At 45.9% G+C, this 21,929-nt stretch overlaps 1 protein-coding gene across 1 annotated transcript in view; it reads right to left on the minus strand.

Moving 5' to 3' along the window:
* Positions 1-524: 524 nt before the first annotated feature.
* LOC125140695 (transmembrane protein 106C-like) overlaps positions 525-21,929 on the minus strand; it is a 23,041-nt gene continuing 1,636 nt past the window's right edge. Inside the window, exons 4-7 of the mRNA XM_047809861.1 lie at positions 16,723-16,882; positions 15,020-15,160; positions 14,188-14,237; positions 525-590 (exon numbers count right to left, since the gene is read on the minus strand). Of these exons, the coding sequence (XP_047665817.1) occupies positions 15,026-15,160; positions 16,723-16,882 (295 nt within the window). The 3' untranslated portion in view covers positions 525-590; positions 14,188-14,237; positions 15,020-15,025. The remainder of the gene's footprint in view (positions 591-14,187; positions 14,238-15,019; positions 15,161-16,722; positions 16,883-21,929) is intronic.

The following is a 21,929-nucleotide window of genomic DNA, read 5'->3' on the forward strand; positions in this document are numbered from 1 at the left end:
GTGAGTAGGGTGTGTGGTGTGGAGTGTGGTGTGAGTGTGTGTGGGTAGTGTGTGTGGAAGTGTGTGTGGTGAGTAGTGTGTGTGTGGTGTGAGTAGTGGTGTGTGGTGTGTGAAGTGTGTGGTGAGGGGGTGTGTGACGTGTGGCTGTGAAGGTTGTGAGCGTGTGTGTGTGTGGAGTGGTCGGTGAGTCGTGGGTGTGGGTGGATGTGAAGTGTGTGTGTGTGTGTGCTGAGGTAGTGTGTGTGTGAGGTATGTGTTTGTGAGTAGTTGTGGGTGTGTTGGAGTGGGGGTCTGTGTGTGGTGTGTGGAGTGTGATGTGAGGTACCTTGTGGTGTGAGGAGTGTGTGTGTGTGTGCGTGTGTGCGTGTGTGTGTGAGTGTGTGAGTAGTGTGTGTGTGTGTGTGTGTGTGTGTGTGTGTGTGTGTGTGCGAGTGTGTGAGTAGTGTGTGTGTGTGTGTGTGATTAAGCTTCTCACACTGACTCATCACTGTAAAGGCTTTATGTTTGTAACATTATGAAGCGTGACAGAGACTCACTGTGTGAACACCACAATGTTATGAACTTTAATGCTGGCCATGGTGCAGAAAGCACTGTTCAATTCAATTTCAATACAAGTTTATTTGTATAACACTTTTTACAATAGACATTGTCTCAGAGCAGCTTTACAGAACATAAACATAGAGCAGAAGGTAAACATAATAAATGATAAAGGAAATAACGAATAATAAAAGAACACACATTACACACTTTAAACACAACACACACATTAACAGAATAAAATTAACAGAATAAGAATTAACAGAATAAAAATTCTAGGTTATTATTAGATGTATATAGTTCACAGTGTGTATGTATTTATTCCCCTATGAGCAAGTCAGAGGTGACTCAGGCAGCAGTAGCAAGGAAAAACTGCCTTAAATTGGTAAAGGAAGAAACCTTGAGAGGAACCAGACTCAAGGGGGAACCTCATCCTCATATGGGTGACACTGGGGGTGTGATTGTAATATACAGTCAGTTAAATGTTGTATTAGTGTAAGGTTCAAGGACTTCTGATCTCCTTAGTATCACAGAGTCTAACTGGAGATGTCTCAGGAGTCTTAGAGTCGGCCTCGGCTCAGTGGACGTCCAAAGGCTTCGTCCCACAGAGGACGTTGGGAGCTGGTACAGTGTCTGGATGCCTCGGGATGGGTACAAAGAGAGAAGCAGTGGAAAGGGATTAACATATCTGCTGTTCATAAAAATGTGCTGGTCTGATGTACTGGTGCATGATATTATGGGATGTATTATGTGTACGCCTGACTAAAGAGATGAGTTTTTAATCTACATTTAAACTGGGAAAGTGTGTCTGAGCCCCGAACACTATCAGGAAGACTATTCCAAAGTTTGGGAGCTAAATAAGAAAACGCTCTACCACCTTTAGTAGACTTAGATATTCTGGGAACTAGCAGAAGCCCTGAGTTTTGTGATCTCAGAGAGCGTGAAGGATTGTAACGTGTTAGAAGACTAGTTAGATACATGGGAGCTAAACCATTAAGAGCCTTGTACGTAAGTAGCAGCAGTTTGTAGTCAATTCTATACCTAACAGGTAGCCAGTGTAGAGATGATAAAATTGGGGTTATATGGTCATACTTTCTTGTCCTAGTGAGAACTCTGGCAGCTGCATTTAGGACTAACTGTAACCTATTTATTAAAGATGCAGGACAACCACCTAGTAATGCATTACAATAGTCCAGTCTAGAGGTCATGAACGCATGAACTAGCTTCTCAGCATCAGATACAGACAGGATGTTTCTCAGCTTGGTGATATTTCTAAGGTGAAGAAGGCTGTTTTGGTAGTATGAGCGATATGATTTTTAAAAGACAAGTTACTGTCTAATATAACACAGAGGTCTTTCACTGTCGAGCTACTTGTAACAGTACATCCCTCTAAATGGGAGTTAAGTTGTGAGAGTTTATGTGCACTGGTTTTTGGACCTATGAGTAGTATTTCTGTCTTATCGGAGTTTAACAATAGAAAGTTGCAGTTCATCCAGTCTTTTATCACTCTTAGGCACTGAGTTAATTTGGACACTGTGGCTATTTCATCTGGTTTTGATGAGATATATAACTGTGTGTCATCAGCATAACAATGGAAACTAATCCCATGTCTTCTAATAATGTTCCCTAATGGAAGCATGTAATAGAGAAAAGCAGAGGTCCTAGAACTGATCCTTGAGGGACCCCATAATTAACTGGTAATAAACTGGAGGATTCACCATTTAATTCTACAAAATGGTATCGGTCAGACAGGTAGGATCTAAACCAGCTTAAAGCCTGACCATGAATACCTGTGTAATATTGTAAGCGATCTAGAAGAATGTTGTGATCTATAGTGTCGAATGCAGCACTAAGGTCAAGTAGAACTAATAGTGACATACAGTCTTGGTCCGAAGCTAAGAACAAGTCGTTTGTAACTTTAACAAGTGCAGTTTCTGTTCTATGATGGGGCCTGAAACCTGACTGAAACTCTTCAAGGATGTTGCTCTCCTGTAAGAAGGAGCTCAGTTGAACAGACACAACCTTTTCAAGATTCAGATTCAAGGAACACCGGATAAGATGTTGCTATCCTTTGTGCAAGCATTTCCAAGAGTTCATGAACAGAGAACCTGAAGAAATTTAGGAACGCATCATCAGTAGTGTACCTTTGGTTCCTAGGGTGTTTCGGCCTTTCACACTATACACCCTCCCCAGAGGCGGCCAGCGACAGGGTGATCAGTCCTACGCTTGCGTTCCATACCTAATTAGTCATAGGAGTTGCCTTGTTGTTAATAGCCAACATCCCATGGGACTATGCATGGCAGGGGGGTCCTCCTCCCTGAGTCAAACATCCTTGACCGCATACCTCCTGATCCTCTCACTTCGGGGCCCAGCTGGGGTCTTTCCTCTTCATCCAGAGCCATTGACTGCTGCCTTCTGCCGCCTCCGAAACAGCTCTGATTGCCGAACGCTGGCTCTGGCCCTTAATTCCCAGGTCTCTAAACAGTCTGGTCATAGATGTTGCCACAAAACCTCTGCAGCCCACCTCCATTGGTCGGACTTCTGTGTTCCAGCCATGATGCCGTGCTTCAGCAGCTAGATCGGCATAGCGCAGATGTTTTCGCTCATAGGCCTCATCTACCGAGTCCTCCCAGGGTACTGTGAGCTCAATAATGAAGACCTTCTTTAGTGAACAGGACCAGAGCACCATGTCAGGTCTTAGGGTGGTGGTTGCGATCTCCGGCGGAAACACAAGTTGCCGACCAATGTCAGATAGCATTTTCCAATCGTGGGCCAAGCACAGCTGGTCTCGCTCTGATGGTGTAGAGCTGCTCTTCTGTGGTATTGCCCCTTCGCGGACAAAAGTCGTCCATAAGGGGTGTGATGCTGCTGGGGGTGGTAGGGAGTTAGTGGCAACTCGTTTGTCCTCCAGGGCAGACGCAAGGTTTTTTAAGACCTGGTTGTGACGCCAAGTGTAGCGTCCTTGGGTGAGGCTTGTTTTACACGCTGTGAGAATGTGCCTGAGGTTAGCTGGCATGGAACAGAGGGCACATTCCGGATCTTCACCATACCATTGGTGAAGATTATCCGGTGTTGGAAGGACGTCATATGTTGCTCTGATGGAAAAGCTCAACCGCTTCGCTTCCATGGCCCACAGTTCCTTCCAGCTGATCTTCCTCTTTTCCACACTGTCCCATCGAGTCCACTGTCCCTGTTTGCCAAGGGAGACTGCCTTAGCCCACCTTGCAGCCTCCTGCTGATGGCGTACTTCCTGCACTACCATCATCCGCCGCTCTGGTGCAGTGGCCTTACTCCAGACAGCACGGCTAGTTAGCCCAAGGCCTCCTCTTCCTTGCTGGACATGCCCCACAATGTCAGCATGTCTGAGGGCTGCTATGAGAAGCTGCACACAGGAAGCAAGCTGCACACAGGAAGCAAGCTGCACACAGGAAGCAAGCTGCACACAGGAAGCTCTCGCATCTTCCAATTTATATGCCTGGCTGAGTATATTTTTTATTCAACTCCGAGTTATCTTGAGTCTACACTTTAATTCTTGACAAAGTATTTACTTGTCCCGCAGCGTCAGCTTTTAGCCAGCGAGCATAACTAGCTTGTTAGCTCGGCTACGGCTAGTACAAGCTCTCGCATCTTCCACATTTTCATTTCACAGACTGGAGTGAGAGGCAGGGAGTTGACCTGCTCAGTCCAGTGGCTCGCTCCCACCCTGCTCTCCTCCATGTCCTTTCTCATCTTTTAGAATCAAGTGATTTACAATAAATAAATAAATAAATAAACAGGTTAAATAGTCCGCATCTAGCCGGCTAGCACAAGTAGCCCATTAGCTCGGCGACCGCTACCACAATCTGTTGTACTTGCTCTGTAACACCATGCCGGTTACGTCTCTGCCTTTGAGTGCAGGTGAGGACGAATTGGAGCTGCACTCGGTAGAACTCCAGCTGGTTGCTGTGGAGAAGCAGATCCGCGAACTACAGGTGAAGCAGGCCGAGCTGCGGGAGCGGAAAGCCGCGCTGGAAGCTCCCCGGTCGGTCGCTCACCTGTCTCAGGTAAACTCCCAGGATGTAACTACCACTCCCTCCACCTCTACCCCGCGTGTTTCTCTGTCCAGGCCCACACACCGATGAAGTGGCCTGCCCAGGAGCTGTTCACTCCGGCGCCAGGACACCGCAGGCCCTGGGTGCAGCAGCGGAGGACGCGTGCCGGTCCCCGGCCTAGGACCTCTCCCCCTCCACCACCGCCGGTCTTCGAGATCCCCACCCGGAACCGCTTCGCCCCCCTTCGCAAGGCGGACTGCGACAACGTGATCATCGGAGACTCCATCGTCCGCCACGTCCGTGCTACGGTGGCTAAAGGTAAGGCTCGCACTCACTGCTTACCTGGTGCTCGTGTTCTTGATGTCTCTGCACAGGTACCTAGAGTCGTGAGCAGAAACACCAGAGCTGTGGTTCTTCATGTCGGCTCGAATGACACCAGCCTGAGGCAGTCGGAGATCCTGAAGAGGGACTTCAACACCCTGGTGGAGACGGTTCGCAGCACATCGCCCACGACGAGGATCATCGTGTCTGGACCACTTCCAACTTACCAGCGAGGAATTGAAAGGTTCAGTAGACTTTTCGCTTTAAATGAATGGTTACAGTCATGGTGTCAGGCTCAGAAACTACTCTTTATCGATAATTGGAATGTTTTCTGGGAGCGTCCTAGGCTATTCCGTGCTGACGGCCTGCACCCCAGCAGAGTTGGAGCGGAGATCCTCTCGGACCACATCTCCAGGGCGCTGAACACCTTCTGACTGGTAAACTACTCTTTAAATTTAAATCTTAATAGCCATCCTCCACCTCAGCACATTGACACAGAAAATGCACACATAGCTCACCCTATAGAAACTGTGTCTGTTCCCCGAGCAGTGAGATCCAAAAGTAAATACACGAGAAGTCCTCGAAATAATCTTACTGTAATTAGACCAGAAAAATGCCAAAGAAACAAACAAAAACAGTTCTTAAAGTTTGGACTTCTGAACATTAGATCTCTTGCACCCAAAGCACTTATTGTAAATGAAATGATCTTAGATAATAGCCTTACTGCACTCTGCCTCACCGAAACGTGGATTAAACCAAATGAATACATCAGTCTAAACGAGTCTACACCATCAGGATATATCTATAAGCACGAGCCTCATCTGACTGGTCGTGGAGGTGGTGTCGCCACTATCCTTAGTGATTACCTCACTGTTACCCAGAGAACACAGCATAGATTTAGTTCTTTTGAAGTGCTCGTCCTTAATGTTACACTATCGCACATGCACACGAAGAAATCCCTTATGTCTCTTTCTCTAGCGACCGTGTACAGACCCCCAGGGCCCTACACAGTTTTTCTTAGAGAATTCACAGATTTTCTCTCAGACCTATTAGTTAACTTTGACAAAGCATTAATTGTAGGAGACTTTAACATTCATGTTGACGACACAAACGACGCTTTAGGACTCACATTTATGGACTTACTAAACTCACTTGGGCTCAAACAAAACATCACTAGCGCAACTCATCGACGTAACCACACACTAGATTTAATAATATCACACAGAATAGAAGTCACTGATATAGATATCATACCCCAAAGTGATGACATCACAGACCATTACCTTATAATGTACACACTACCTGTAGAACAGACTAACTGTGTCTCACCACGTTATCGACTCGGTAGAACCATTATTTCGACCACCAAAGACAGATTCACAAATAACCTGCCTGATCTGTCTGGACTTCTTAATGTACCCTCAAACTCAAACGACCTAGATGCAATGACTAACAGCATAGACGCTATACTCACTAGCACATTAGACACTGTTGCCCCAGTCAGATTACAGAAGGTTAGAGATAAAACACTTGCACCATGGTATAATAGTCACACTCACACCCTCAAGAGAGAAACCCGTAACCTCGAACGGAAATGGAGAAAAACTAAATTAGAGGTGTTTAGAATTGCGTATAAGGACAGTATGTCCAGCTACAGACAGGCTCTAAGAGCTGCTAGGGCTGAGCACCTGAGCAAACTCATAGAAAATGACCAGATCAATCCCAGGTTTTTATTTAGCACAGTGGCTAGTTTAACAAAAAATCAGAAATCTGAACACACTATTCCATCACATTTCAGTAGTGAGGACTTTGAGATTCTTCACTGATAAAATCGAAAGTATCAGGAATAAAATAGGTGACGCCCAACATATGAGAGCAACCAGTGACACAATCTCACCTAAGGCTTTACACAGCTTTACAAGTACAGGACAGGAAGAGTTAGATAAACTTATTACTACAGCTAAATCAACAACATGTTCACTAGACCCCATCCCAACTAAATTACTGAAAGAAGTGTTACATAAAGCTGGTGAGCCTCTTCTTAATATCATTAACTCCTCGTTATCTTTAGGTTACGTCCCGAAGTCTTTTAAGTTGGCAGTTATTAGGCCACTCATCAAAAAACCTAACTTAGACCCTAATGAACTATCAAATTACAGACCTATCTCACACCTCCCGTTTATGTCTAAAATACTTGAAAAGGTTGTGTCTGTTCAACTGAGCTCCTTCTTACAGGAGAGCAACATCCTTGAAGAGTTTCAGTCAGGTTTCAGGCCCCATCATAGCACAGAAACTGCACTTGTTAAAGTTACAAACGACTTGTTCTTAGCTTCGGACCAAGACTGTATGTCACTATTAGTTCTACTTGACCTTAGTGCTGCATTCGACACTATAGATCACAACATTCTTCTAGATCGCTTACAATATTACACAGGTATTCATGGTCAGGCTTTAAGCTGGTTTAGATCCTACCTGTCTGACCGATACCATTTTGTAGAATTAAATGGTGAATCCTCCAGTTTACTACCAGTTAATTATGGGGTCCCTCAAGGATCAGTTCTAGGACCTCTGCTTTTCTCTATATACATGCTTCCATTAGGGAACATTATTAGAAGACATGGGATTAGTTTCCATTGTTATGCTGATGACACACAGTTATATATCTCATCAAAACCAGATGAAATAGCCACAGTGTCCAAATTAACTCAGTGCCTTAGAGAGATAAAAGACTGGATGAGCTGCAACTTTCTATTGTTAAACTCCGATAAGACTGAAATACTACTCATAGGTCCAAAAACCAGTGCACATAAACTCTCACAACTTAACTCCCATTTAGAGGGATGTACTATTACAAGTAGCTCGACAGTGAAAGACCTCGGTGTTATATTAGACAGTAACTTGTCTTTTAAAAATCATATCGCCCATACTACCAAAACAGCCTTCTTCCACCTTAGAAACATTGCCAAGCTGAGAAACATCCTGTCTGTATCTGATGCTGAGAAGCTAGTTCATGCGTTCATGACCTCTAGACTGGACTATTGCAATGCATTACTAGGTGGTTGTCCTGCATCTTTAATAAATAGGTTACAGTTAGTCCAAAATGCAGCTGCCAGAGTTCTCACTAGGACAAGAAAGTATGACCATATAACCCCAATTTTATCATCTCTACACTGGCTACCTGTTAGGTATAGAATTGACTACAAACTGCTGCTACTTACGTACAAGGCTCTTAATGGTTTAGCTCCCATGTATCTAACTAGTCTTCTAACACGTTACAATCCTTCACGCTCTCTGAGATCACAAAACTCAGGGCTTCTGGTAGTTCCCAGAATATCTAAGTCTACTAAAGGTGGTAGAGCATTTTCTTATTTAGCTCCCAAACTTTGGAATACTCTTCCTGATAGTGTTCGGGGCTCAGACACACTTTCCCAGTTTAAATGTAGATTAAAAACTCATCTCTTCAGTCAGGCGTACACATAATACATCCCATAATATCATGCACCAGTACATCAGACCAGCGCATTTTTATGAACGGCAGATATGTTAATCCCTTTCCACTGCTTTTCTCTTTGTACCCATCCCGAGGCATCCAGACACTGTACCAGCTCCCATCGTCCTCTGTGGGACGAAGCCTTTGGACATCCACTGAGCCGAGGCCGACTCTAAGAATCCTGAGACATCTCCAGTTAGACTCTGTGGTACTCAGAAGATCAGAAGTCCTTGAACCTCACACCAATACAACATTTGTTTGACTGTATATTACAATCACACCCCCAGTGTCACCCATATGAGGATGGGTTCCCCCTTGAGTCCAGTTCCTCTCAAGGTTTCTTCCTTTACCAATTTAAGGGAGTTTTTCCTTGCCACTGCTGCCTGAGTCATCTCAGACTTGCTCATAGGGGAATAAATACATACACACTGTGAACTATATACATCTAATAATAATCTAGAATTTTTATTCTGTTAATTCTTATTTCTTTTATTATTCGTTATTTCCTTTATCATTAATTATGTTTACCTTCTGCTCTATGTTTATGTTCTGTAAAGCTGCTTTGAGACAATGTCTATTGTAAAAAGCGCTATACAAATAAACTTGAATTGAAACTTGAATTGAATTGCTATTGCCTCCTGGACTGCCTTTCCTGGCCTCCATTTGCGCCCGGTTGCCAAGGTCGGTGCATTATTGCTCACCACTGGGTCTCGAGATTCATTCAGTGTCATCTGGAGACTGGTTTTTGCACACTTGAATTCCTCTGTTAGACTGGTGAGGGGCAGCTTGAGGACACCATCTCCATAGAGGCATATGGTGGTAAGGCATCGTGGAACTCCAAGTCACTTCTTTAGGTAGGCTGTGACTCCTCTTTCTATCTTCTCCACTATTGAGATTGGAACCTCATACACTACTAGGGGCCACAACACTCGGGGTAGGAGACCAAACTGCAGACACCAGGCCTTTAGCTTTCCAGGTAGCTGGGTATTGTCGATTGACTGTAGGCTACTACTGATGTCTTTTCGCAGCTGTTGCACCTGGTCTTTATCCTTCAGGCTTGCATCATACCACCTTCCAAGGCTTTTTACTGGCTGCTCAGACACTGTTGGGATTTGGACATCTCCGATGAAGAATTTCAGATCAGAGAGTACTCCCTTCACAATCGAGATGCTGCGTGACTTGGATGGATTGATCTTCATACGGGCCCAGCGGATGTTCTCCTCGAGTTTTCTGAGCAGTCTCCTGGTGCATGGAACAGTGGTGGTCAGTGTTGTAATGTCGTCCATGTAGGCTCTGAGTGGAGGGAGGCAGAAACCAGAGTCGGCTCGCTGTCCACCAGCAACCCATTTTGAGGATCTGATGATAACCTCCATTGCCATTATAAATGCCAACGGAGAAATGGTACATCCCGCCATTATACCTACGTTCAGGCACTGCCAAGAGGTGGTGAACTTTGAAGTGGTGAAGCAGAACTACAGATCCTGGAAGTACGCCTTCACCAGGGTTGTGATGGTGTCCGGTATGTGGAAAAATTTGAAGGCAGACCACAGGAGTTCATGGGGCACAGAGCCAAATGCATTGGCGAGGTCGAGGAAAACTACATGGAGATCCCTTTTCTCCATTTTGGCCATTTGGATCTGGTGCCAGATCATGCTGGAATGTTCCAAGCAGCCAGAAAATCCTGATATTCCTGCCTTCTGTACGGATGTATCGACGTACGCATTCCTTTGCAGGAACACGGCCATCCTCTGGGCAATGACCCTGAAGAAGATTTTACCCTCAGCGTTCAATAAAGAGATTGGCCGGAATTGGCTGATGTTCACTGCATCCTTCTCCTTAGGGATCAGGACCCCGCCCACCCTATGCCACACTTTGGGTATTATCTTCTTTTGCCAAGCTGTTCTCATGAGCCTCCAGAGGAACCTCAGGATGTCTGGTGCGTTCTTATATACTTTGTACGGGACTCCATTTGGCCCCGGGGCTGATGCTGTTCTTGCCCATCGAACTATGTCTTCCACCTCTTTCCATGTCGGAGGGCTTGTCTCGATATGATATTCCGGGGGTTCTATGGGTTGCATATCTGATGGAATGGCCAGATGTTGATATCGTTTTGGGTCAAAGTTTGTTGTTCTCAGGTGCTCCTCTAGGTCTTTCTTTTTTGTTTTTAGAGCGCCACTTTTTTCCCTCGTGAAGAGTCTTTTGAGGAACTTGAAGGGGTCTTTATAAAACCGAGTTCTAGTTTGCTCTTTCTTCCTTCTTCGTTTCCGTAGGTTCTCTGCTTTACGGATGGATGCCAACCGGGTTTTGATGTAAACCTGAAGTGCCTCTATACCCTCCTTTTCCTCTTCCGAGGCCTTCTTCCACTGTTTCTTAAGCTGTCTCCTTTCTTGAACGAGGCGCTTGAGTTCTTGTTGCCTCCTGGAGACTGGTGGGGTTGGAACCTTTCTCCCGCCTTTTGCCTCTTGCACTCCAAAGCGTTCTGCCCCAAACTCATAAATGATGTCCCCCATCCTCTCCAATTTCTTCTCCACTGTCCCTCGAAGTTTCTCGAGGGTCAAGGTAAGATCATTATTCACTGCTTCCCACAACTTCTTGTCACTGGCACCAGGCCACTTCACATACGGTCTGTGCCCTGGTAGTCTCCTCTCGACTGCAGGACTGGAAGGCTGGCTGAGTTCCTCTCCTGTTGTTAGTTCCACCTCAGTTGTTACTTCGGTGCTTGAGTTTACATCCTCCATGACAGTGGTACTGATGCACTGCAAACTATGGTTTGCGTCCAGTTGCTGTGCTTCATTCGACTGATTTGATCGCTTTCGCAGAAAGCGATCAATGCGAGGCCTCTGTCTCTCTATACTCAAACACCCCTTCTTCCCCTGGTGGATCCTCAGCCCATGATATGATGTAACTTTCCTCCAACCACAGACACATACCTGCATCTGTTTGTGGCCCGCTGTTGCAGCGTAACTTGTGACCGTTGCTGTGGAGTTCTCTTGTGCTGTACTCTCATTACTCATAGTCGTTTCCAGTCCAGTCGTTACCAAGTTGTCAATCAATGAGTCATCTTCCGCCCCCACTCTCGCAGACTCTAGGGGTATTCTCGTATGTTGCCTTTCTGTAGCTAAAGTGGGTGTTTCCAACATACTGCAAAGCATGGGAAACTACAGAAATGGGATGCTAGCCCATGACTGTCCCAATGGGGTCTGTTCCCTCCTGTCAGCCGTCTCTCCGTGCCGCCACAAGGACTTTCCCCTGTTGTCAGCTGATCTTTCTCAGTAGTCACTGGACAAGTCCAGATATTCAGATTCAAGGAACACAGGATAAGATGTTGCTATCCTTTGTGCAAGCATTTCCAAGAGTTCATGAACAGAGAACCTGAAGAAATTTAGGAACGCATCATCAGTAGTGTACCTTTGGTTCCTAGGGTGTTTCGGCCTTTCACACTATACACCCTCCCCAGAGGCGGCCAGCGACAGGGTGATCAGTCCTACGCTTGCGTTCCATACCCAATTAGTCATAGGAGTTGCCTTGTTGTTAATAGCCAACATCCCATGGGACTATGCATGGCAGGGGCGTCCTCCTCCCTGAGTCAAACATCCTTGACCGCATACCTCCTGATCCTCTCACTTCGGGGCCCAGCTGGGGTCTTTCCTCTTCATCCAGAGCCATTGACTGCTGCCTTCTGCCGCCTCCGATACAGCTCTGATTGCCGAACGCTGGCTCTGGCCCTTAATTCCCAGGTCTCTAAACAGTCTGGCCATAGATGTTGCAACAAAACCTCTGCAGCCCACCTCCACTGGTCGGACTTCTGTGTTCCAGCCATGATGCCGTGCTTCGGCAGCTAGATCGGCATAGCGCAGATGTTTTCGCTCATAGGCCTCATCTACCGAGTCCTCCCAGGGTACTGTATTTAAGTATTTTAGACATAAACGGAAGGTGTGAGATAGGTCTGTAATTTGATAGTTCATTAGGGTCCAAGTTAGGTTTTTTGATGAGTGGCCTAATAACTGCCAACTTAAAAGACTTCGGGACGTAACCTAAAGATAAAGAGGAGTTAATGATATTAAGAAGAGGCTCACCAGCTTTAAGTAACACTTCTTTCAGTAGTTTGGATGGGGTCTAGTGAACATGTTGTTGATTTAGCTGTAGTAATAAGTTTATCCAACTCTTCCTGTCCTGTACTTGTAAAGCTGTGTAAAGCCTTAGGTGAGATTGTGTCACTGGTTGCTCTCATATGTTGAGCGTCACCTATTTTATTCCTGATACTTTCGATTTTATCAGTGAAGAATCTCATAAAGTCCTCACTACTGAAATGTGATGGAATAGTGTGTTCAGATTTCTGTGTTTTTGTTAAACTAGCCACTGTGCTAAATAAAAACCTGGGATTGTTCTGGCTATTTTCTATGAGTTTGCTCAGGTGCTCAGCCCTAGCAGCTTTTAGAGCCTGTCTGTAGCTGGACATACTGTCCTTATACGCAATTCTAAACACCTCTAATTTAGTTTTTCTCCATTTCCGTTCGAGGTTACGGGTCTCCCTCTTGAGGGTGATAGTATGACTATTATACCCCGGGGCAGATGTTTTATCTCTAACCTTCTGTAATCTGACTGGGGCAACAGTGTCTAATGTGCTAGTGAATATAGCGTCTATGCTGTTAGTCATTGCATCTAGGTCATTTGAGTTTGAGGGTACAGTAAGAAGTCCAGACAGATCAGGCAGGTTATTTGTGAATCTGTCTTTGGTGGTCGAAATAATGGTTCTACCGAGTCGATAACGTGGTGAGACACAGTTAGTCTGTTCTATAGGTAGTGTGTACATTATGATGTAATGGTCTGTGATGTCATCACTTTGAGGTATGATATCTATATCAGTGACTTCTATTCTGTGTGATATTATTAAATCTAGTGTGTGGTTACGTCGATGAGTTGCACTAGTGGTGTTTTGTTTGAGCCCAAGTGAGTTTAGTAAGTCCATGAATGTGAGTCCTAAAGCGTCGTTTGAGTCGTCAACATGAATGTTAAAGTCTCCTACAATTAATGCTTTGTCAAAGTTAACCAAAAGGTCCGAGAGAAAATCTGTGAATTCTCTAAGAAAAACTGTGTAGGGCCCTGGGGGTCTGGGGCCCTGGGGGTCTGTACACGGTCGCTAGAGCAAGAGACATCAGGGATTTCTTCGTGTGCATGTGCGATACTGTAACATTAAGGACGAGCACTTCAAAAGAACTAAATCTATGCTGTGTTCTCTGGGTAACAGTGAGGTAATCACTAAGGATAGTGGCGACACCACCTCCACCACCTCCACCACCTCCACGACCAGTCAGACGAGGTTCTTGCTTATAGATATATCCTGATGGTGTAGACTCGTTTAGACTGATGTATTCATTTGGTTTAATCCACGTTTCGGTGAGGCAGAGTGCAGTAAGGCTATTATCTAAGATCATTTCATTTACAATAAGTGCTTTGGGTGCAAGAGATCTAATGTTCAGAAGTCCAAACCTTAAGAACTGTTTTTGTTTGTTACTTTGGCATTTTTCTGGTCTAATTACAGTAAGATTTTTTCGAGAACTTCTCGTGTATTTACTTTTGGATCTCACTGCTCGGGGAACAGACACAGTTTCTATGGGGTGAGCTATGTGTGCATTTTCTGTGTCAATGTACTGAGGTACTGTGAGAACAAAAAAAAACAAACATCAGTGTCACACACACACACACACACACACACACACACACACAGGCTAAAACATTAGCATAAACTAAGCGACTCAGTTGCTAAATTTGAACTCAGTAGTAGCAAAAAAGTAAAAATGAACTCACTATACGTAGGACAGCGACCCGCTGATCTCCACATTCACAGTGAAGTTCATCTGCACAATAAACACACACAGGGTCACATACACAGTCTGTAGGTGTGATTCATCTACACAATAAACACACACAGGGTCACGTACACAACAGTCTGTAGGTGTGATTCATCTACACAATAAACACACACAGGGTCACGTACACAACAGTCTGTAGGTGTGATTCATCTACACAATACACACACACAGGGTCACGTACACAACAGTCTGTAGGTGTGATTCATCTACACAATAAACACACACAGGGTCACGTACACAACACAGTCTGTAGGTGTGATTCATCTACACAACAAACACACACAGGGTCACGTACACAACAGTCTGTAGGTGTGATTCATCTACACAATAAACACACACAGGGTCACGTACACAACAGTCTGTAGGTGTGATTCATAACAAACTGATTTGTAACCCTTCTCCTGTATCGGTCTGTGACTGACCGTGTCTACATGATCATCTCTGACTGACCCCTCCCCTACTCTCATCTCTGACTGACCCCTCCCCTACTCTCATCTCTGTCTGACCCCTCCCCTACTCTCATCTCTGACTGACCCCTCCCCTACTCTCATCTCTGACTGACCCCTCCCCTACTCTCATCTCTGACTGACCCCTCCCCTACTCTCATCTCTGACTGACCCCTCCCCTACTCTCATCTCTGACTGACCCCTCCCCTACTCTCATCTCTGTCTGACCCCTCCCCTACTCTCATCTCTGACTGACCCCTCCCCTACTCTCATCTCTGACTGACCCCTCCCCTACTCTCATCTCTGACTCCGCCCCCTTACCTGTCTCTAGCTTAGTGGTTGGATTCTGATGATGATGTCAAGCTGCTGAGTGCCAATGACTGTCTTCATGTAGAGAACCTGACTGCTCACGCTGTCCACCAACACGGTGAAGAAGTTCCAGTTGTTAAACTTCAGGGCATTCTGAGAACACGCCCACAGCCACGCCCACAGACACGCCCACACAAAGAGACAGGTTTTTAAATCCCACATTTGCTTGTTATTTAGTTTAAAACACACAACACTTTCTCTCAATCTGAAACTTTCTCTATAAAAGCGATTGTTAGAGATTTTCATTCATTTTAATCCTCAACTCCGTCTGAATTCCACAGAGAAGATGTTTAATATCGCACGGACAATGAACAGTTTAGTCAGAGAACCTGAGAGCTAGATGTACAAAAGCTTATAATCAGTAGAGCAAACAGAATCTTGTTCTTTCCCCCAACAGCACAACTGATTTCAGTCATTTCCATTTTAATCATCAGTTTATATACCAGATAAGTTTTTCCCCAACAGACACCAGCTTAGGCTCAAATCCCCTATTAAAAAGTTAATCCTTAGATTTAAATACCTAAACTCGTCTCCTCTCCGCTGTGTCCAAACCTTTGTCCATGGCACATTTATTTATTCTCCATGTTGTTTTAAGAACATAGACAATAAGGAAACTGTAAAGCCAGCAGATTACGGCAGACAACTGTCAGGGGTTCAAGTCCCAGAACCACCAAACTGCCACCGCTGAACCCTTCAGAAAAGCTCTTAACCCTCAACAGCTCAGTTGTATAAATGAAATAAAATGAAAGTCTCTCCAGATGTCTGCTAAATGCAAATGGAAAACGTCCTCCTGTTTAACTCTGACACACAGAAGATCTTGTACCAGGACCACAGACACACAGAAGATCTTGTACCAGGACCACAGACACACAGAAGATCTTGTACCAGGACCACAGACACACAGAAGATCTTGTACCAGGACCACAGACACACAGAAGTTCTTGTACCAGGACCACAGACACACAGAAGATCTTGTACCAGGACCACAGACACACAGAAGATCTTGTACCAGGACCACAGACACACAGAAGATCTTGTACCAGGACCACAGACACACAGAAGATCTTGTACCAGGACCACAGACACACAGAAGTAAGCTTTCTGATTACAGAGTAACTCTGGATGGTCTTTCTATTACATCATGTGCAGCAGTAAAAGACCTCGGTGTGATTATTGACACCGGTCTCTCATCTGAAGCTCACATAAATAATACCACAATGTTAGCCTTCTTTATCTCAGTAATATTACTAAGATCAGAAATATGATGTCATGACATGATGCAGAAACACTAGGTCATGTGTTTGTTACCTCTAGGTTGGATTATTGTAATACTTTACTGTCTGGATGTTCAGTAGGAGCAGAAACAAGCTCCAGTTAGTCCAGAACACAGCAGCTAGAGTCCTAACTAGAACCAGGGGATATGAACACATCACCTCTATCTTATCCTCACTGTATTGGCTTACAGTCAAGTTTCACACTGATTATAAAACACTATTATTAACCTATAAAACACTAAAGGTCTCACTTTAGATTTTAGTACCATGTCAGCAACGTGTTACACCATCTCACACAATCTGCTGTGTGTGTGTGTGTGTGTGTGTGTGTGTGTGTGTGTGTGTGTGTGTGTGTGTGTGTGTGTGTGTGTGTGTACTCACAGTCATGTTTATGAGCACACGGCTGGTGTCGTGGTCGAAATGGATGATGACAGACCGAATCCCTCCGTCCTCCACCAGCACCGGCGGAGGGAACATGAAAAAGGTCACAAGGGAACAAACAAATAAACAAACAATCACAGATAGACCCACATACTGCTTCCTGTACACACAAACACACACACACACACACACACACACACACACAGTGCTGATTTGAATATTACATGATACAGCTAGCAACTGTATTGAACACCGTACTAGATCAATATGATTATAATCAACACTTTGTCTGATGAACAGAACACAACACACACTCCCTCATTCATGTCCTTAATAAAATGAGATAAATAAGGAACCTTAACAGACTTTGTCCTAAATTCACCTGCAATATATTTTTATTTCCACCCAAACATTTTGCCTACCTACGGAGCCTCCTAACATTCTGTATACGGTTTACTGTTTTACTTTCCATCAGCGATTACAGACTGATGGAACTCATGCCAGTGCTTTCTGTATCAGTCCCAAGCTCAGATAAATAAAGAGGGTTGTGTCAGGAAGGGCATCCGGTGTCAAATGTGCCAAATGTAAACGTGTGAGTCCTCAGTGTGAACGCCACACCAGATCGGTCGAGGCCCTGGTTAACAACGACCGCCACCATCACTGTGGACCTACAGGGTGCCGGAGGACACTGGGCTACTGTTGGTGGGGGAAGAAGAGGAGGGAGAAGGGTTCATAGGCAGAGAGAGAAGAGGAAGGGCAGGAGGACAGGACTGAGTATAGGGACACTATGTTTATACAATGACAGGTGAAATAGCTGGTGGACATGATGGAGAGAAGGAAGTTAGATATACTGTGCGGGGGGGGTGTGTGTGTTTACAAACTGTTTTATTATGGTGTGGATAGGAAGAGAAATGGGGTAGGAGTGATGCTGAAGGATGAGTGTGTGAGGAGTGTGTTAGAGCTTAAAGAGCGTCAGACTGGGTCATCGGGTTGTAGTTAGAAATTAAAGGATGTTGGATGTGGTCAGTGGTTATGATCCACAAGCAGATGGAGAGAGTTCCAGATGGAGAGAGTTGTGGTTGGAGCAGACTTCAACAGACATGTTGGTGAGGGGAACAGAGGTGATGAGGAGGTGATGAGGAGGTGATGAGGAGGTGATGAGGAGGTGAACAGAGGTGATGAGGAGGTGAACAGACATGTTGGTGAGGGGAACAGAGGTGATGAGGAGGTGATGAGGAGGTGATGAGGAGGTGAACAGAGGTGATGAGGAGGTGAACAGACATGTTGGTGAGGGGAACAGAGGTGATGAGGAGGTGATGAGGAGGTTTGGTGTTAAGGAAAGGAACCTAGAAGGACAGATGGTGGTGGACTTTGCTAAGCAGATGGAAATGGCTGTAGTTAACACTTATCTCCTGAAGAGAGCGCTACACAGAGTTACATATAAGAGTGGAGGTAAGAAGGGGAAGCTAAGCTAAAAGTAGTGGGTACTCACACACACACACACACACATGGCACTCTTCTGTCACTCACTCACACACACACACTAACCCCGTCACACTGTACGTTTGACCCCCAAACACTCCTGCCCCTTCTTGACCCTCAGCCCCCTTTTACCTCACTCTTCCCTCTCTCTCCTTCATACACATGTGTTCTGTCTCACTATCACTGACTTTCATTCTTCTTCTTTCCAGAACAGACCTCCACCTTTCCATGTGTTCCTCCACCTGCTCCTCTCTACTCACTACAGATGACAAACCTTCAGTGTCTACAGAGATTCCTGTCTGAGTGACAGAAGAGTGCCATGTGTGTGTGTATGTGTGTGAGTGACAGAAGAGTGCCATGTGAGTGTGTGTGTGAGAGTGTGTGTGTGTGTGTGTGTGTGTGTGTGAGTGAGTGTGTGTGAGAGTGTGTGTGAGAGTGTGTGTGAGAGTGTGTGTGCGTGTGTGTGAGTGAGTGTGTGTGTGTGTGTGTGCGTGTGCGTGTGCGTGTGTGTGAGTGAGTGAGTGTGTGTGTGTGAGTGTGTGTGAATCATGGAGATCTCTCATTATCCACACCACATTCCTAATAGAATCTTATAAACGCTGCCACTCTATTTTAAACAGCTAACCAATCATTCAGTTCCGGACGCCGCCATTCAGCTGGACGGGCTAACTTCATTTAGAGCCGACAGAAATGCAGCTCTTTGCGGTAAGACTCGCGGTGGTGGTGTGTGTGTTTATATCAACACGGAATGGTGCAAGAACTCTGTGCTTGTTTCTACTTACTGCTCATCGTCAGTAGAGTTTGTGACTGTTAGATGCAGACCATTTTATTTACCACGGGAATTTACTACTGTTTACATTGTCGGAGTTTACATTCCTCCTAGCGCTAATGCTAAAGAGGCGCTAAGTGAGCTATACGGAGCTATTAGCGACCTACAGAATGTTCACCCCGACGGACTTTTTATCATCGCCGGAGATTTCAACCATGCAAATATTAAGTCAGTGCTCCCTAAATTCCATCAGCATGTGGACTTTGCTACGAGAGGTGAAAACACGCTGGATCTTGTTTACACAAACATTCCCGGCGCGTACCGTGCGGAGCCCCGCCCCCACCTCGGCTACTCAGACCACATCACTGTTATGCTAATTCCTGCATACAGACCACTCGTCAGACGCTCAAAACCGGTTCTGAAGCAGGTGAAAACCTGGCCAGCAGGAGCCACTTCTGCTCTTCAGGACTGCTTTGAGTGCACTGACTGGAATATCTTCAGGGAGGCTGCAACCAACGGCGACTCCGTCAACTTGGAGGAGTACACGTCAGCAGTGACCAGTTACATCGGCAAGTGCATTGATGACGTGACCGTTTCCAAGACCATCACTACACGCCCCAACCAGAAGCCATGGATGACTGCTAATGTGCATGCTCTGCTGAGGTCTAGGGACCTAGCCTTCAGAACAGGGGACAGGGTGGCCCTAAGAACAGCAAGGGCCAAACTGTCCCGAGCCATCAGAGAGGCAAAGCGTGCACATGCCCAGACAATCCACAGCCACTTCCAGGACAGCGGAGACACCCGGCGCATGTGGCAGGGCATACAGGCGATCACAAACTACAAGACAGCTTCACCTGCTTGTGATAGCGACGCCTCCCTCCCAGACGCGTTGAACGAGTTCTACGCTCGGTTCGAGGTACAGAACAACGTTACGCCAAGGAAGACCATCCCTCGTCCCGACGACCAGGTACTCTGTCTATCCACGGCCGACGTGAGGAGATCTCTATGCAGAGTTAACCCACGGAAGGCTGCTGGACCAGACAACATTCCTGGCAGGGTGCTCAGAGAATGTGCGGAACAGCTAGCGGATGTCTTTACGGACATCTTCAACATTTCCCTGAGCAGCGCCGTTGTTCCTACGTGCCTCAAAACTACCACCATCGTTCCTGTCCCAAAGAAGTCTACAGTGTCTTGCCTCAATGACTATCGTCCCGTTGCACTCACACCCATAGTTATGAAGTGCTTCGAGAAGCTCGTCATGAGGCACATCAAGACCCAGCTACCACCCTCACTTGACCCCCTACAGTTCGCGTATCGTCCAAACCGCTCCACAGACGATGCCATTACCACAGCCCTCCACTTAGCCCTCACCCATCTGGACAATAAGGACACTTATGTACGAATGCTGTTCATAGACTTTAGTTCAGCATTCAATACAATCATCCCTCAGCACCTGATTGGGAAGCTGAGCCTGCTGGGACTAAACACCTCCCTCTGCAACTGGATCCTGGACTTCCTGACTGGGAGACCTCAGTCAGTCCGGATCGGGAACAGCATCTCCAGCACCACCACACTGAACACTGGAGCTCCTCAAGGCTGCGTGCTCAGTCCACTGCTGTTCACTCTGCTGACTCACGACTGTGCAGCAATGCACAGATCGAATCATATTATTAAGTTCGCCGATGACACGACCGTGGTGGGTCTCATCAACAAGAACGACGAGTCAGCATACAGGGAGGAGGTGCAACAACTAACTGCCTGGTGTAGAGCCAACAACCTTTCTCTGAATGTGGACAAAACTAAAGAGATGGTTGTGGACTTCAGGAGAGCACAGAGCGACCACTCTCCGCTGAACATCGACGGATCATCTGTAGAGATCGTCAAGAGCACCAAATTTCTGGGTGTTCATCTAGCGGAGAACCTCACCTGGTCACTCAACACCAGCGCCATCACCAAGAAAGCCCAGCAGCGTCTCTACTTCCTCCGAAGGCTGAGAAAGGCACATCTCCCTCCCCCAACCCTGACCATGTTCTACAGAGGGACCATTGAGAGCATCCTGAGCAGCTGCATCACTGTCTGGTTTGGGAACTGTACGATCTCGGATCGCAAAACCCTGCAGCGGATAGTGAGGACAGCGGAGAAGATCATTGGGGTCTCTCTTCCCTCTATCATGGACACTTACACCACACGCTGCGTCCGCAAAGGCAACAGCATTGTGGATGACCCCACACACCCCTCACACACACTCTTCACCCTCCTGCCGTCTGGAAAAAGGTACCGAAGCATTCGGGCCCTCACGACCAGACTGCGTAACAGTTTCTTCCCACAAGCCATCAGACTTCTCAATAACCGAACTGTACTATACTGAGCACAACATACACACACATCACCTGTATGGACTGCACAGACCCTCACAAAACACACACACTGTTTTGCACACTTTTCTGCTGTTTTTGCACATATTGGACAATATCTCAGTCATCTGCTGTTTTTTGCACAACTCCATATATAATCCAAAGGACCTGCTGCTAAGAACCTGCTGCTGTTCATTCTTTTACTGCACAAAATACTGTTTGAACATTCAGTATTTACACTGGTCGGTCGGCGCTGTTTCTGTTACTGTTTATTGTCTTTTGTGTATTGCATTTTTTGTACTTTTTGTATTGTCTTGTAACTTAATGTCTGCACTGTTTTTTGTCCTGCACTGTCTTTTGTCCTGCACTGTCTTGCTTGTCTTGTCCTGCACTGTTTGCACCAGGTTGCACAGTTGCACTTTATGTGGCTAAGACTACTTACATGTCCTTAGCCCTGTCTTTGTTTTATGTAGCACCTTGATCCTGGAGAAACGTTGTCTCATTTCACTGTGTACTGCAACAGCTATATATGGTTGAAATGACAATAAAAAGCTTCTTGACTTGACTCTTGACTTGATCATTATTAGTGTATCAGCATCTCC

This window comes from Tachysurus fulvidraco, unplaced genomic scaffold (genome assembly GCF_022655615.1).
Source record: "Tachysurus fulvidraco isolate hzauxx_2018 unplaced genomic scaffold, HZAU_PFXX_2.0 HiC_scaffold_42_np12, whole genome shotgun sequence".
NCBI lineage: Eukaryota > Metazoa > Chordata > Actinopteri > Siluriformes > Bagridae > Tachysurus > Tachysurus fulvidraco.